This window comes from Arvicola amphibius, chromosome 14 (assembly GCF_903992535.2).
Source record: "Arvicola amphibius chromosome 14, mArvAmp1.2, whole genome shotgun sequence".
In the NCBI taxonomy this organism is placed as follows: Eukaryota; Metazoa; Chordata; class Mammalia; order Rodentia; family Cricetidae; genus Arvicola; species Arvicola amphibius.
Window position 1 is genome coordinate 1,067,549 of NC_052060.1, and position 15,235 is coordinate 1,082,783.

The 15,235-nt window shown below is 46.3% G+C and overlaps 1 protein-coding gene across 2 annotated transcripts; it reads left to right on the plus strand.

The window, feature by feature from the left end:
* The first annotated feature begins 4,484 nt into the window (after nucleotides 1-4,484).
* On the plus strand, nucleotides 4,485-15,207 carry Gpatch4 (G-patch domain containing 4). 2 transcript variants are annotated; one of them, XM_038311481.1, is made up of 8 exons: nucleotides 4,485-4,596; nucleotides 9,562-9,695; nucleotides 10,092-10,165; nucleotides 10,262-10,354; nucleotides 10,451-10,537; nucleotides 13,226-13,308; nucleotides 13,558-13,608; nucleotides 13,797-15,207. In XM_038311481.1, the coding sequence occupies exons 2-8, from the start codon at nucleotides 9,617-9,619 to the stop codon at nucleotides 14,596-14,598; spliced, it is 1,269 nt and encodes a 422-aa protein (XP_038167409.1). In that variant the 5' UTR covers nucleotides 4,485-4,596; nucleotides 9,562-9,616; the 3' UTR covers nucleotides 14,599-15,207. The 2 variants fall into 2 exon arrangements, with proteins under 2 accessions (XP_038167409.1, XP_038167410.1); XM_038311482.1 differs by lacking the exon at nucleotides 4,485-4,596 and having other exon boundaries at nucleotides 9,562-9,697.
* Nucleotides 15,208-15,235: the final 28 nt, after the last annotated feature.

A 15,235-nucleotide genomic window follows, 5' to 3' on the forward strand; every position in this document is an offset into this window, starting at 1 on the left:
CTGCCAAGTTCCCATATAAACCAGAAACTCTTGAAAATCCCTGGCCTTGCAGTTTGGGGACTATAAAAACCCTATTCCTCCTGTGTTTGGGGTTATTCTCTCAAATCCCATCTTGGGGAGATAACCTGTCAGAAAATAAAGCTTGCTTAACTTAACCAAAAATTAGAGTTAATGGCCTTTATTCTCATTTGATGGGATTAACAAAGTGTGTCACTGGGGGTGGGCTTTGAGGTTTCAGAAGCTCAGAGGATCTCTCTTCCTGCAGATCTGGATGTAGAACTCTCAGCTTCTTCTCCAGTACCATGTCTGCCCATGTACTACTGTGCTCTCCAAATTGAACCTCTAAAACTGTAAGCAGCCCCAGTTAAATGTTTTATTTTACAAGAGTTGTCATGGTCATGATGTCTCCTCACAGCAACAGAAACCCTGCTGGTAGCAGGGAGTAGGTGATTGCTGTGACAGGCCTGACCATGCTGTTTGTTGGTGGAATGTAGACTGGATTTTGGATTAGGAAAGCAGCTGAACACTTCAAGTGGGATTTAATGGTCATATTAGTAGGAGCAAGGAAGATAGTGGGACTGAGAACAATGTTGACTATGATGGCTCAGCTCAAGAGGTTTCAGAGAAGAATAATATTAGTAAGTGACCTAGAATATTCTTGTGTTTGGTGAAGAATGTGGCTGCTTTTTCCCTTGTCTAAAAAAATCTGCCTGAGGCTTTGGGCTGCCTGGGTTTTGGACTAAAGGCATTGGCAGAGGAGACTTCAAGACAGCTTAGCACTGACTCTATGGTGAGGTTGTTAGTAACCATTTTTATGCAGATCTATAGCATAGTGACTAAGACACAGGGTGACATTGACTAGTTCCACCACCAGGAATGCAACACCATTGTGAGCGGTGATGGAAAGAAGAGAGGATTGACTTACAGCAGTGTATCCAGCCTGGGAGATACACTGTAGCCAGGGCTTCTCCGCAGCATCTGAAAGGTCTTTTTATAGCTGTATCAGGAACAAATGGAATAAATGGAGCTGTTGTAGGTGAGGGTCATTCCAAGGGCTTCGTGGAACGTCCTGTTTGGGTCTAGGGGGAGGTTTAGAAAGTAAAACACTTAACAGACAAAGAGAAGACATGAGTATGGAGATAAGGAGAGGGGAGTAACCCAGCAGAGGGCTACAGAGGTAGGGAACAAGAGCCCATATGTAGGAAGAGACTAATGCTAAAATTTTTGTCTGGGCCTGTGTTTTTGGGCCACGTCTCAAACCAGTTAGTCCCCTTCTCAGAGGTCACCTGAGCTGCATCAGGGATTTGGGGGGCACCAATCTTACTTAACAGTTTCCATCTGACAAAAAGTGTGTTGTAGCAGGGACAGAAGTTAGAGTGCCTCACAGGAGGGTTCCCCAAGGGGCTAGAATAAAGCGTAACAGACGGCAGAGGTCCAGAACATAAGACAGCCATTTGATAACAGTGTGTGTGTTCTTGTGTACACTATGCAAGAGAGGCAGTCTCTGTAATATATAAAAAATAAGCCAGGCAGTGGTGGTGCACGCCTTTAATCCCAGCACTCGGGAGGCAGAGGGCAGGCGGATCTTTGTGAGTTCGAGGCCAGCCTAGTCTACAAGAGCTAGTTCCAGGACAGGTTCTAAAGCTACAGAGAAACCCTATCTCGAAAAACCAAACCAAACCAAAACAAAACAAAACAAAACAAAAAACCCACTGGGCTGGAGAGATGGTTCAGAGGCTAAGAGAACTGATTGTTCTTCCAGAGGTCTTGAGTTCAATTCCCAGCAACCACATGGTAACTCAGAACCATCTGTAATGAAATCTGGTGCTCTCTTCTGGCCTGCAGGCATACATACAGACAGAACACTGTATACATAGTAAATAAATCTTTCCTATGTATTGATGACGTAGTTACCATCATCCATACCACAGCCAGACTCGAACTCTAAACCTTGAGCAGAGCAGTTGGAGCTCTTACCTTCTGAGCCATTCTATCCGGCTGTTTAGTAAATAAATCTTTAAAAAAAGAAGCTGGCATTTCTCTCTGTAGACTGGAGACAACCCACGTCCTCATTACAAACACTTCATTAAAAAAAATAAGATAGACTGTTAGTACTAATGTCATTTTTACTGAGTACATAGTTAAGAAAGTAGGACAGTTGTACCCTTAGTGGAAGAAAAGAACAGGCAAGGGAACCATCCCAGGAATCTTTGGCAGGCTTTGTCAAAGGTGTTAGGAAGACTGAACGACGGAACTCTGGTGCATGGTCCAGCCAGTTGTATGAATGCATTTCAGCTGCTAAACAAGCACACCAGTCAGGTGGTAGGATTATATACAAGGTTCCTTTGTGTGTAGCACCCACTTATGTCAGTCTAGCAGACACTGAGGATGAGTAATTTGCTTCTCTGTTGTTGGAGACAGTTAGGGTGTGGGTGCAGACTCTGAGATCCCCCACTGGGCTGTAAGAGACACAAACAATTCAGCTCTGTATAGATGTAGGAGATTTACACGGTTCTTCCCCCATGCATCCTTGTCCTGTAATGAGGTGAGCATGCAACTTGCTCCATCCAGATAGTAAAGAGCGGGATGGGTGTTCCTAAGGGATGGCCATGCTGTGCTGCCCTGCTTTTTCTAGAGAATTCCTAATGTGCATGAATGGGAAGTCCTGCAGGGGAAGAAACTTGCCCAATTTTAACTCAGAACACCAGTGAGCCTGGACCCCTGCTCTCATCCCGGAGACCTCTTCAGAGAACCACTTGTATACATTTTGGTGAGCTCTAGACTCAATCATCTGGATGAACCTCTGGGTGTGGCTGTGGGCAGCTGTCTTAATCTGAGAGATCTGTGTACGGGGAAAGGGGACGAGGGAAAGGGGACGGAGAAGCAGATTTCATCAGCCTCGCTTTCCAATTGTGGTTGCCGTATGATCAGCTGCTTCAGGCTCCTGCTTGCCCACCACGACATATTCTATCCTTTGGGACTGGAACTGTGAGACAAAATGACCTATACTAGTCAGGGTTCTCTAGAGAAACAGACTGATATAATATATATATATATGTGTGTGTGTGTGTGTGTGTGTGTGTGTGTGTGTGTTTATTAAAGTTGCTCACAGGTTGCGGTCCGACTATTCCAACAATGGCTGTCTCCTGATGGGAAGTCCAAGAATCCAGTTGTTTGGTCCATGAAGCTGGTCATCTCAGCTGCTCTTCAGCATAGGCTGAAGAAGTGGGTGCTAATGCCAGTGAAGGAATGAACTTGCCAGTAAGAGCAGGAACAAACAGGAGAAGAGCAAGAGCTTCCCCCTTCCACGTCCCTTATGTGGGCTGGCACCAGAAAGTTTGTCTAGACTTAAGGAGGGTCTTTCTACCTTAAATCCCACCTCAAATGATCCATTCAAGGAAAAGCCCTCACAGATGTACCCAGAACCTTGAGGGGGGAAGGAATGGCTGTCCTGTTCCATTTTGAAGTTCTGGATCCATGGTTCCTGCAGTCACTATTCCCCCTTTGTAACAAGCTGTCCCAGCTGAGACATAACCTTTTTGTCTGTTTTGTTTTGTTTTTTGAGACAGGGTTTCTCTGTGTAACAGTCCTAGCTGTCCTGGAACTTGCTCTATAGACCAGGGTGGCCTCGAACTCACAGAGATCCGCCTGCCTCTGCCTCCCACGTGCTGTGATTAAAGGCGTGCGCCACCACCAGGGATAATCTTGACTTTATGACTCATTTCCCAAGGACTCGGGAGCCTTTGGGGGAAGGGGATAGAAGTTAATTAGTCTGTGCTCTGGGAGAAGTTGCATAGCCGAGTTGCAGGGATCACAAGTGTTAAGATGTGCTGGGAATTATGTGGTGGGAGGAGTCTCAGACCCTTCTCCATTCTGTCTTATGAATTTATCTAAATCAATTTAGATATTAAAATCGATTCTTTCAAACTGGGCCAGTGGTGGCCATTGTCCAACTGAGGCCAGATTTGGACTGGGAGCCGAACAAGTATGGCTGATCTCAGGTCTCCTAAATGGAGATGTTTTTAGATTAGCCCACAGAGACACTAAAGATGTGTAATTTGGAACCCAGAGTCGGTGCAGAACCAAGTAAAAACAGACATCTGGAGGCATTCCTTCCGGTTTCTGATAGACCAAAAGTGCATGGAAAGTAGGAGGGGCGTCCCCAGATTAGGATATGTTTAAGGAGTCAGGTGCTCCCAGGCTGGGGAAAGCTCTCATAACTTTCACCTGAGTAAGTCTTGCAGGCGCTGGGGAGAATTCCTGGGACTCTCGAGTGAGCGAGCTTTGTGTGTGGAAAGCTCCCCGAAGCATCGACCCTGCAAGTCTCAAGATGAGATAGATCGGTCCTTCCCTGAGCCTCTGTGGCCTAACGAGGGACCTGAAACCGAGAGTCCTCGCTTCCAGCGGACCAAGAGGACGCTTGCTTTTAGCCAGGAACGCAGTTTCCATGGCAACCAGCTGGAAGCGTGGTCTCTAACAGCCCGGGCATCTCTATGGTTTCTGTATCCTAGAAGGACCAAAGTGCACTTCCGGGAAGATGGCGACACCCACGCCTGGTGTGACACGTGCTTCCACGGAGAGGACCGCGCACTGAAGGTAAGGGGTTTGCTTCCTCAGGGGCAGGAGCGAAGGCGGAGACCCGCCAGTAGTTCTACCCTGCTGACTCTGCTGCTGTGGAGAAAAGGCAGCCTTTTAGGCTGCTGCAGTCGGGTGGCTCTGGCCATCCCTGCAAACTGACTGGAGAGGGGACAGTGCCTCAGAGAGCGCTTGCAGCCTTCACAGATCTAGCTGCGTCTGCCTACGCCTGGCTATTGCAAGTATGTTGAAAGCAATTCCTACTTGCGTTACTCAGTTCTGTCCAAAAACACTGGACGCGTTCTTATTGTCAAGGGCTGGGAAATAAAAACGTCTCCGACTCTGGGGAGTATGGTTTTGAATTACTGTGTCGAAGAATAATAGGATGTGAGAAGTCTTACAGAGAGCATAACAAACTGTAAGAACCCCAAAATAGCTTCTGAAATTCCTCACTATCAGTCCTGGGTCTATAGCCACTTTGGTTTCAGCGAGTAACTAAAGTTATCAGTGCCCGATTTCTTCTTCATAAATTACGGATAAGGAATACCTTCTACGATTGTTGGCAGGCATAGAGAATCCATGTGAAGCAGTTAAGAGCAGGCTGGTGTTGAGTCAGTGCACTACAAGTGTAGAGTGTGGTTGTTGTTGTTAAAATAATCAGAGATAATTTCTGAGAGTTTTAAGGTGAACTCAGTATCTAAATTTTACTTGTGTTTCTATATCAAGAAGCAAGGAAGAGAGAAGCTGGCCAGTCTCTAACCCTGGCCAGCCGGTAATTAGACCCTATCTAAAAACAAGGGGCGAAGGGGTGGGGCCACCTCACTCGTTCTGTTGCCATGCTCAAGGTTCAGGTAGCACTTGGGCTTTATGTAACATCCTTCCTGGTGGAAAGGTGGATAGAAATGTGGTTTGTCCTAAATGTGCCTCCTCTTTACACTTGAGATGCCTGGTAGCCCCAGTCCCCCTTAAAAGGTTTTGTGACCTTTGCTGGCTTTTAGCTGTGCAGAGTTGGAGAACGTCCCTCGCCACTGGAGCACATAGGGTATATTCTCCCAACAGAGCAATGGTGTCCCTTTTGTGTGGCACCTGGGAAATTACATGGTCTGTGCAGTCATAAGAAAGGGAAAGGGCAAGCGCATGGGCGGATTTATGAGAAGAGTTTTACCTCGTGGGCCTCAACCCAAAGGGGTCTGGTTTTGAGAACCAAACTTATTGTTTGTGTGAGGTAGGGGCTCACTATGTCCCCTTTACTGGCCTGGAACTCAGTATGTAGATGGGATGGCCTCTCTCACTGAGATCTGCTAGTCTGTTCCTATGCACCACCACACAGGGCTGCCAGGACTGTTTTATTTAATTTTTTAAAATTTATTTTTTATGTGTACAAGTGTTTTGCCTGCTTGTATGTATGTACATCTGATGCATGCCTGCTGTCAATAAGAGGGTGTGGGAAGTTGTGAGCTGCCTTGTGCTTACTGGGAACCAAACCCCTTTCTCTTCAAGAGCAGCAAGTGCCTTAACCACTGAGCCATCTCTCCAGGCCCCAAAACTGTCATTCTATACATCATATAACTTCATTGTCTCTAACAGTCATTATCCTGTGTTAGTGTCACTGCTATGGAAAGAACTCCCACACATTTAGTGGCTTAATTCGATAAATAAATAATAACTCTAAAAAGAATTTATATGTATGGGTGTTTTGTCTGCTTGTATGTCTGTGTGCCACATGTGTGCCTGGTTCCCTGAGGAGATCAGAAGATGTCAGATCCCCTGAAACTGAAGTTTGTGAGCTGCCATGTGGTTGCTGGGAATCAAACCCTGCTCCTCTGGAAGAGCACCCAGTTCTCTTAACCACTGAGCCATCATCTCTCCAACCTCTGAGGCTTTTTGTTTGTTTATTTATTTATTTATTGAATGTGCATGCATATGGAGGCCAGAGGTCAGCCTTAGGTGTAATGTCTCAGGAATTAGCCACCTGTTTTTTGAGACAGAGTTTCTAACTGTTTGGTTAGGCTAGGCTGACCTAAAATAAAGACTGGAGAGTTCCCTGTCTCCATCGCCCACATAGGTGCACACCGCTGTGCCTGGCTTTTTTCATGGTACTGTCGCTTTTTAAAGTCCTGTCTTACACTCCGGCCACCTTTTATCTCTTGGTATCTTATGTTATGTTGCTTTGGAGTTTTGTGTTCCTTGAGATTTGTGACTCGGGAATTGGGTCATTGGTGGATTTAGTAAGTGGGCTGGAAAGGTGGTCAGGGGTTAAGAGTACTGACTGCTCTTCCAAAGGACCTGAGTTAATTTCCAGCACCCACATGGTAGCTTGCAACCATTTATAATACAAGTTCCAGAGCATCTAACAGCCTCTCCAGTTTCTGAGGGCACTCTGTACACATGGTCCACATACATGCAGGCTCCCCTGAAATTGGAATACTGTCTGCACAAAAAGTATCAAAGAGTAGGCCTACTATGAAGTACAGCAATAGCCAAGTAAGCACCAATCATTTAAGGAAGTAATAGAACATTGTGCATGGGGGAAACTCGAGGTAAAATGGGTGATTTGGTCCTGGGTTGGCAGAGAGAAACTAAGGAAGGAAATATATCAAAGAAGGAGTGGTAGGGCTGGGTAGGCCCTGCCTCTGGGATAAAGGCTAACTGAAAAGGCTGACTGAAAAGAGAAAGGTTAGGAAACACAGTCATATAACCAAGAACAGTCCCAGCTCCCAGGAGGGGGCCCTGTAGACCTGGTCGGCGGCGTGTGTTCTTTGGGGGCGTGTGTTCTTTGGGAGAGAGAAGGAAAGCAAGACAGAGCTAGCTAAAGAGGGGAATGTGCTGGAGGGAGGGTAGGGAGGGAGAGTATGAAAGCCATCTGGCCTTTGGTTGACTTGCTGATTCGGTCGAGTTTGAGTCTCCTTAGGTTCCTTCCCAGGCTTCCAGACGTCAGCCTTTGGGAGCCAGTGTTACAGTCATGGTCTGAGCATTGTTTCACAGGTGGCGTCTCAGGTACAAGTTACACCTCCTTTAGGTTCCTGGTTGCAAGTGCTGGGCCTGCCCTGTGTTATTCCTGCATCACTGGCACGCTGCTCAACATGTGTGTTTAAGCTCCCTGCAGATACTCGTCCCACTAGGTTTCCACACCAATGACCTTTCCCTGAGGTCTAGGGGATCCTGTCACTTGCTGTGTTGCTGTTTCCCAAGAGTGCAGTTCACAAGGGGGGGGGGGACCCTTTTGAAATGGTGTTTACAGCTGTTCTATCAGTACCAATGAAAGCCTGGCGTCTCTGCCCCCACTGGAGTATTCCTTTGTGGATTCTCTCACTCTGCCCTGTGAAGTGTCTATTATGGAATTACTATGGTACATTGTAGGTTTTCCAAGCCCCTCTCTCGAGCCGCATCTCCTGATGCTGAAGCCCCTACTCGCTAGGAGTAAGGAGCGCCCAGATCAGTCTCTGGATTTCTATCTCCTGCTTTGTAAAGTTCTCAGTTTGCTATCACAGCTAGAAACATTCAGGTGTTCCTCGTGTCTTACATTTATTAAATACCCTTTTCCTGTTAATTCCTTGGGAGACTTGGACAGCCCATGCCTGGATTCACCTGTCACCTTCTGCTCATCATTCTTAGATCAATATATAATGTTTAAGAGCATTTCTTAAAGTTTTTTAGACTCCATAGAGGGTATTTAGTAGACTTTAAATCTGATGAAAGTTTTGCCTTTTAGAGCTGTCTCTTTGAGAAGCCCCATTAGTCAGCTTTGACAGTTTTCTGCAGCCAGGGTGGTAGCACATACTATTAATACCAGTACTTGGTAGGCAAGCAAGCATATCTCTGTGAGTTCGAGGCCAGCCTGGTCTACACAGAGAGTTTCAGGCTAATGGGGGTACATAGTCTCAAAACAGAAATCAGTTGTCTCCTATGCCCATAACAGATGATCTTGGCACAAATTGACGCTGGTGGTCTGTTTTCAGTGTTGTGTGCCTGCTTAACTGCTTTGGAGGCAAATTTAGTGTACAAGGTGGGTCCAAAAAGAGTATGTGTGAGTAACTGTAAAGAAATGCAGTTTCTCAGAGTCATGCGATTTGGGCTAGTGTTCAGATTGCTTGAATGGGTCTTCAAGCAAGAAACCCAGGTCCTTTTTTCCTCACTTGTAGGATGAGGTTAATACCTATTGAACAGGACTATCTATGAAGTATAATGAGGTGATTTGATATGATACATGAGGTGATAGTGTGACACCCGTCTTTGTTTATTTAGTGTTGCTAGCATCCCCTAGCAACAGTGTAAAGGGAGGCTTCTGAAACCTGAACCAGTAATTGTTACAGACAGTAGGCTCTCTTAAGGACCAGTCTCTAGTTCAAGACACCAAACAGCTCACTGCTTTGTTTTTACAGGGTAATGATTCAGGGAGATCTTACAGACTCTGCAGACAGGCTTACTGGTTTAAATTCTCCATGTGTTAGCTGTGTGACTTCTAGCAAGCTACTCATGATAGCTTACATTTTAGTGTGTGTGTGTGCGTGCATGTATGTGCATGTGTGTGCGTGTAGGTCTGAAGACAGTCCATGGAAGTCAGTTCTCTCCTTCCACTAAGTAAGTCTCTAGGATCAAACTCAGGTCATGGGTTTGGCAGGAATCACCTTTACCCACTGAACCATCTCTCTGGCCATCACTTCCCATTTTCTAGAAGCCAAGGCCAGTGAGTGGTGCTGGGGATTGAACTCAGCCTCATGCAGGCTAGACAAGCCTTCTGCCTACTAACCACATGGTGCCTTTTCTGTTCCACTCACTTAGGGTCTCATATAGCGCAGGCTTCAACCCTTCTAAATGGCTCTGGACGGTACAAACTTCTGATCCTCTTGCGTCTGTATTCCAAGTACTAGGATTATACGTGTGTGCTATAGGATGCTGTGGGTTGAAACCTGGGACTTTATGTGTATTAGACAGGTGCTCTGTTGTCCAAGCTGCATCTCCAGGGCTTTCTTTCCCTATTCAAAGGATGGTACCACATCTTCCCTGGTGAGAATCTGAAGACAAAGGCTCTCTGCCCACCATGAGTGTCACCCCAAAGGTCAAGAGTCGCGGGATGAAGTTTGCTGAAGAGCAGCTGCTCAAACACGGATGGACTCAAGGTGTTAGGGCCCCTTCCATATCCTCCCCACTCCCTCCTTTCTTCTGCCCCATGTCAGTTCAACCAGAGGAGAAACTAATTTAAAAATTTTAGAAGCATTAATTTTCTGACCTATTGGAAAAAGGAAGAATGGATGAAATTCTCATTCTTCGATAATAGGGGATAATGAGGTACAAACAGTTGGGCAGCCTGGAGGAGGCAGCAGAAATACAACAAAAAAGATCATCCTGGGCCAGATAGCGGCACCTGTGGTGCAGTGTAGGAACGAGTGGAGTGAGGAAATTCGGGAAGGCTCATAGTAAACCCAGTGATCAGTGAAGGCACAGCAGTTGGCCCAGGAGGACTTGCTGAGGGCTCAAGGCAAGCTACAAAATAAACCACTTGCTGTCCTCTGCAGGCAAGGGCCTGGGCCGGAAAGAGAATGGCATCACCCAGGCCCTCAAGGTGACGCTGAAGCAAGACACCCATGGGGTAAGCCTGGAAAATGATCAGCATGAATGTGAGAGGGCACCTATGAGGGCCGGGGCGGTGCTCAGACTGTGACCTTCATTTATGATTTACCTGAAGGTGGGACATGACCCTGCCAAGGAGTTTACAAACCACTGGTGGAGTGATCTCTTCAACAAGACTGCAGCCAGCTTGGTAGTGGACACAGGGAAGGTATGAGCTGGTCAGGTACACTGATGGATGAATGTGTGTCTGGGATGCCACAGTGAGGTGCAGCATGCTGCTTTCTCAACCGATGCTTCCCAACAGGACGGAGTGCAGATCAGGCACCTTTCCACGGAGACTACCCAGCGTAATCACCCCAAGCCCAACCTGCTGTACCAGAAGTTTGTGAAGGTACCAGAATGAGAGGTGCAGTTCTTTACTGGGTCCCCTCTCTCCATGGGGCCTGATCCTTATTTTACATATGTGACCAAAAGAGTGGAACACAGAATGCTGAGGAACCCGTAAGTGGCTTAGAAAGGAGAAAGAACAGAACCCGGGCTTTCCAGCTTCTTTACTACAGCTGTGGAAAGCCAGCAGTTAGGAACATAAATCTGTGCTCGGGGCTTCCTTTTACGTTTCTACATCTGTTGGCACCTAATCTCTTTGCCTCTGGTCTGTTTCCAGTACAGTTAGCTGACTTTCCACAGAACATCCGCAGGGTTCTCTCTGAAACACAAATCGGATCATGATCCTTTTTGTTTTTCAAAATGGATTCTCTGTGTAGCCCTGGCTATCCTGAAACTCACTCTGTAGATCAGGCTGGTCTCAAACTCAAGAGATATACTTGCCTCTGCCTCCCTAGTGCTGGGGTTAAAGGCGTGCACCGCTGCCATCTGGTTCCACCCTTTTTGATGAGATTTATCCCTCTTGGCTCACTCCCACCTGTCTCTGGGACAGAAGCAGGTCTGTTGCTTCTCCTTCAAGAAGCTATGTTCTCCCTCCTGCCCTTTCCCTGCCAGTGTTGTCTCTGCCCTTTACCTGCTAACCACTTCTTGACTTTCAGACTGAGATTATACATAAGCGCCTTCTAGAAACTACTCAAACCCTGGCCTGAGCTATCTGTGGGAAGGACAACATTTATCCTAACTGCTCATGTAATTACATCTGGACTAGATTCATCTCATTCTTTTTTCTATTTATTTATTTTTTGTGCATGTATACATGTTCACATATGTATGGGTACATGTGTACAGGTGCTCATGCATGTATATGCATATAGAGGCCAGAGGTTGACATTCACTTGAATCCACCTCTTGCGTGCTGGGATTACAGGTGGGTAGCCATGCCTGCCCAGCATTACGTGGGTGCTGGAGATCTGCACTTAGGTCCTCACGTTTGCACATCAAGTGCTGTTACCAGCTGAGCTGTCTCCCCGTCTGGACCAATTCACTGTCCTTCTACTCTGTCCTGAGCTACACGGCTCATAATAGGTTCTGTTCATCTACTAAACAAAAATACTGGGAATAGGAGTGCTGCCTTTTTTGTCAGCTACTGGCACCTACTCCACTATGAAAACTTAACTCAAAACACTTTTCCCTGTGTTTGCTACAGTCAGCCATCTATGAGCCAGAGAAGCCCTGGCTGCTATGTCATGGTCTGGAGCCAGCCCAGACCATAAATTATTTCTCAAACCAGAGGGGAGGCATGGGAATAATTCAGGCACAACTCACATGGCTTTATCAGGAGGGAGATTCTCAGTGATCCCTCATGAAATCCTGAGTTCACATTCTAAAAATTCACCCGTGTTTATTCTCTAAACAGCTTTTGTACCAAAACGTAACTGAGGGGGAAGTTCATTCGCGTTCTGTCTCCTAGATGGCTGGGAGAGTGATGAGGTCACGTCCACGCCTGTGTCCATTTTATCTTCCTGTCTGTCTCCCTGCTCCCTGCGCCTGGTAGACCGAGTTAACCTCTTTCCCAGGCCGCCTCCCCAATTACAGAGGAGCAGAGCAACATTAGCATATCCTGACCCTTTGTCTAGGATGGCTTCAGGATGGCTTCAGTTTGTCTGGAAAGGCTAGGTAACCACCTCCTTAGGTGCAAACTATGGCCTGAAATTCTGACCGCCATACAGTGTAGAAATATAGGCCTGTATAATATGGGCCTACAATCCACTCCCTCTTCTTATTAATTTTAATAAAACCTGTGCTTCTGCAACAGGACAGATAATGGCGTCTGCCTTAGGCAAAGACTTTGCCATTTACCCAAATTTACCTGTCTTTGGAAAACAGGCATCCTAATTATGTGAGCTCCTGTCTTAGGCATCTGGGGAGAAGAAGCTTCAAATCCATCTCTGACTGCTGACCTCTGTGAACAAAAGGGATTAAAGAAGAGAGATACCTGTGGGCTCTGTGTCCTGGAGCCATATATTTTTGGGGGGGTCAGGAGAAATCATAATGCTTTATGAATAATCATGCTCTTAAAGCTAGAGTCTCCTAGTTAAAGGAGAGATCACCTGAGTTGAAAATGGTTTTTTAGCTGGTCTATAGCACTTCTTGAATGTTTTACATGTATCAAAATCTAAAATGTTTAACATATGTATTAAACCCACACATTTACAGGGCATGTCAAACTTTTCGCAACATCTTATAAGCAGTTATAAACATTATCAGGTCAATACCATAATTAACAATAAATCCATAATTAAATGCAAACATTTATAGAGCCTGTCAAACTTTTCTTAACATTTTATAAGCAGTTATAAACATTATCAGGTCAATACCATTAATTTTAGAGTGGGAATTAACAATAAATCCATAATTTTACATATCAGTCTTTTTAAATCCATATTAAAAGACAAAAGTTTTTTTCTGATGGGTTTTTTCTGGCCGCCATACAAAGCAAAAATATGGGCCCGTATAATATGGCCCTACACTGCTTCACTTCCCAATAACTGTGGCCCATCTGCTGCCCAAATTGAAATGCGCAGGCTGCACAGCTCTGCAAGGGAACAGTGGTGAGTTGTAGGGCTTCTTAATGGGAGGAGAGTTGGTAACAGTGTCGCTGGCTTCATCCATCTCCATGGTCCTTTCCCTCCAGACAGCCACACTGACCTCAGGTGAGGAGAAGCCTGACAGAGCCAGCAGCAGTGATGACAGCCATGAGCCTCTGCCTCCAAAGATGTGAGACTGTATTTGGTATTGAGGGCATGTGGGAGGAGAGACCTTGGCATCTTAAGAGAATGAACAAGTAAACCTAATGCTTGACTGGGCTCTTTGAAGGGAGGTTGTAGAATTAGACAGGCTATTCTTTGTATTCTTAGTACTTCAAAAAGTACCAGGTTTTGAACAAGAAATGGTGAAAATGTACATTTTTAGATAGACAAAATCAAGCCTTTTCACCAGGTTGTGGTTTGTCATCTGCCCCTACAGTCTGACTGACGAGATGCTACTCAAAGCCTGTAAGGGACGAACAGCACACAAGTAAGTTGTGGTCACCTTCTGGGTTTTCCCATCTTTTCTGCCTGTGCTTTAGAATAGCTGGTGCCACCTCTCAAATTATTCCCATCCCAGGGAAATAATTGCTGTTGTTGATGCATTTGTGTTTGAAGTTAGGCAGCTGCCCTCCCTCTATTCCCAACTTTCTATGCTGACTTGGACCCATCTCTTAGGGCTGCCCGGATTGGAATCACAATGAAGGCCAAACTTGCTCGTCTGGAGGCCCAAGAGCAGGCCTTCCTGGCTCAGCTCAAAGGCTCAGAGGATGTGGGCACCTCTCAACCACAGACTGACAGGGAGCCCTCCCGAAAGAAGAAAAAAAAGAGGAAACAGAGAGAGGAGGAAGAGGCTGTAACACCTGAAAAGAACGTAGGTGAGGCGCTCCTAGAATACACTGACCAGAGCGTTAAGAAAAGCAGGAAGAAGAAACAGAGGCGGAAAGAAGAGAAAGAGGGAATGGCTACAGGAAGTGGGGAGGAAGAGGCTGAAGGAGAAGGTGGGCCTAGAGATCTGAGCACAGTGCAGTCTGATCAGTCATCTAGGAAAAAGGAGAAAAAGAGGAGGCAACACCATGAAGAAGAGGGGAACATGGAAGTCTGTGATAAAGGAGGCAGAAATGTGACAGGCAGGCCAAAGGCAGTGGACCATGGAGCGGGCACAGACCAGTGGAGAAGCAGCAAGAAGCTGCAGCACTGTGGGGAGGACTTGGACACCCAAGATGAAGAAGGGAAGGATGGCCTAACAAAAGGAGAAAGGAAGGCCAGAAGAGGCAAGAAGAAAAGACAGAAGTGTCGTGAGGAGGTGGCCTTGGATGTAAGCGATGAAGATGGTGATGGCAGGACTGGGGAAGTAGAGACTGAAGGCGAGAGAAGTCGGGCGCATCCAAAGGAGAGAGCTGGCGTCAACACTGACCAGAGAGCCAAGAAGAAGAAGAAGCACAAGAGGGACCGAAGGTCTCCAGTGCAGCCCTGCTGATTCCTCTTCAGGGGTAGCATGGGTTTGCCCCTCTGCAAGCAGCTAAGGAACACCAGTCCGCTGAGGGGGAGACATTCCCTGAACAATGTCCTGCCCAAAAAGTGTAGACCCTGGTGCCCAGCTAAAGGGTGGTGGGAGAGGAATTAGGATAGGAGTTTCTATTTGAAGACGTGTCTCTGGTAAAAGTCTGAAAATGTAGACGTATGTGAAAAAACTTTTGTTTTTTTGAGACAGGATTTCTCTAATATAGCTCATGCTTTCCTAGAACTCAGACCCACCTGCCTCTACCTCGGCCTGTGGTAATACACCCTGCAGAATGTCTTCATTTGTAAATACTGTGAAGATTAAGGAAAACATACATATGGATGTATGGGCTGGGTTAGCCTTCCAGACTGCCTGTTTCTAATCATGATTAAATGAGAGCTTGGCCCCCAAGCCTATGGGTCATTCCCAGTAAACATCGTTTCCAGCATGTGACTTTCTGAAAACAAATTAGACGGCCCTTGGAGACTCTGTTACCCTCTTGGAATCTCGCTACAATGCTAAGCTGGGTTTGTTTAGAGGTATCCTCTACCTCCCTGTGTATCACAAATAAGTAAGAGTCTTTCATTCCTGGGTGTGGAGTTATTTTCTATTG

Excerpts from the sequence above, each read along its gene's own strand:
- Gpatch4 (XM_038311481.1), top strand. The coding sequence starts at position 9,617 with ATGAGTGTCACCCCAAAGGTCAAGAGTCGCGGGATGAAGTTTGCTGAA. Across the intron at positions 10,166-10,261 it reads TGAAGCAAGACACCCATGGG|GTGGGACATGACCCTGCCAA; the intron begins GTAAGCCTGGAA and ends ATTTACCTGAAG. Across the intron at positions 13,309-13,557 it reads GAGCCTCTGCCTCCAAAGAT|TCTGACTGACGAGATGCTAC; the intron begins GTGAGACTGTAT and ends CTGCCCCTACAG.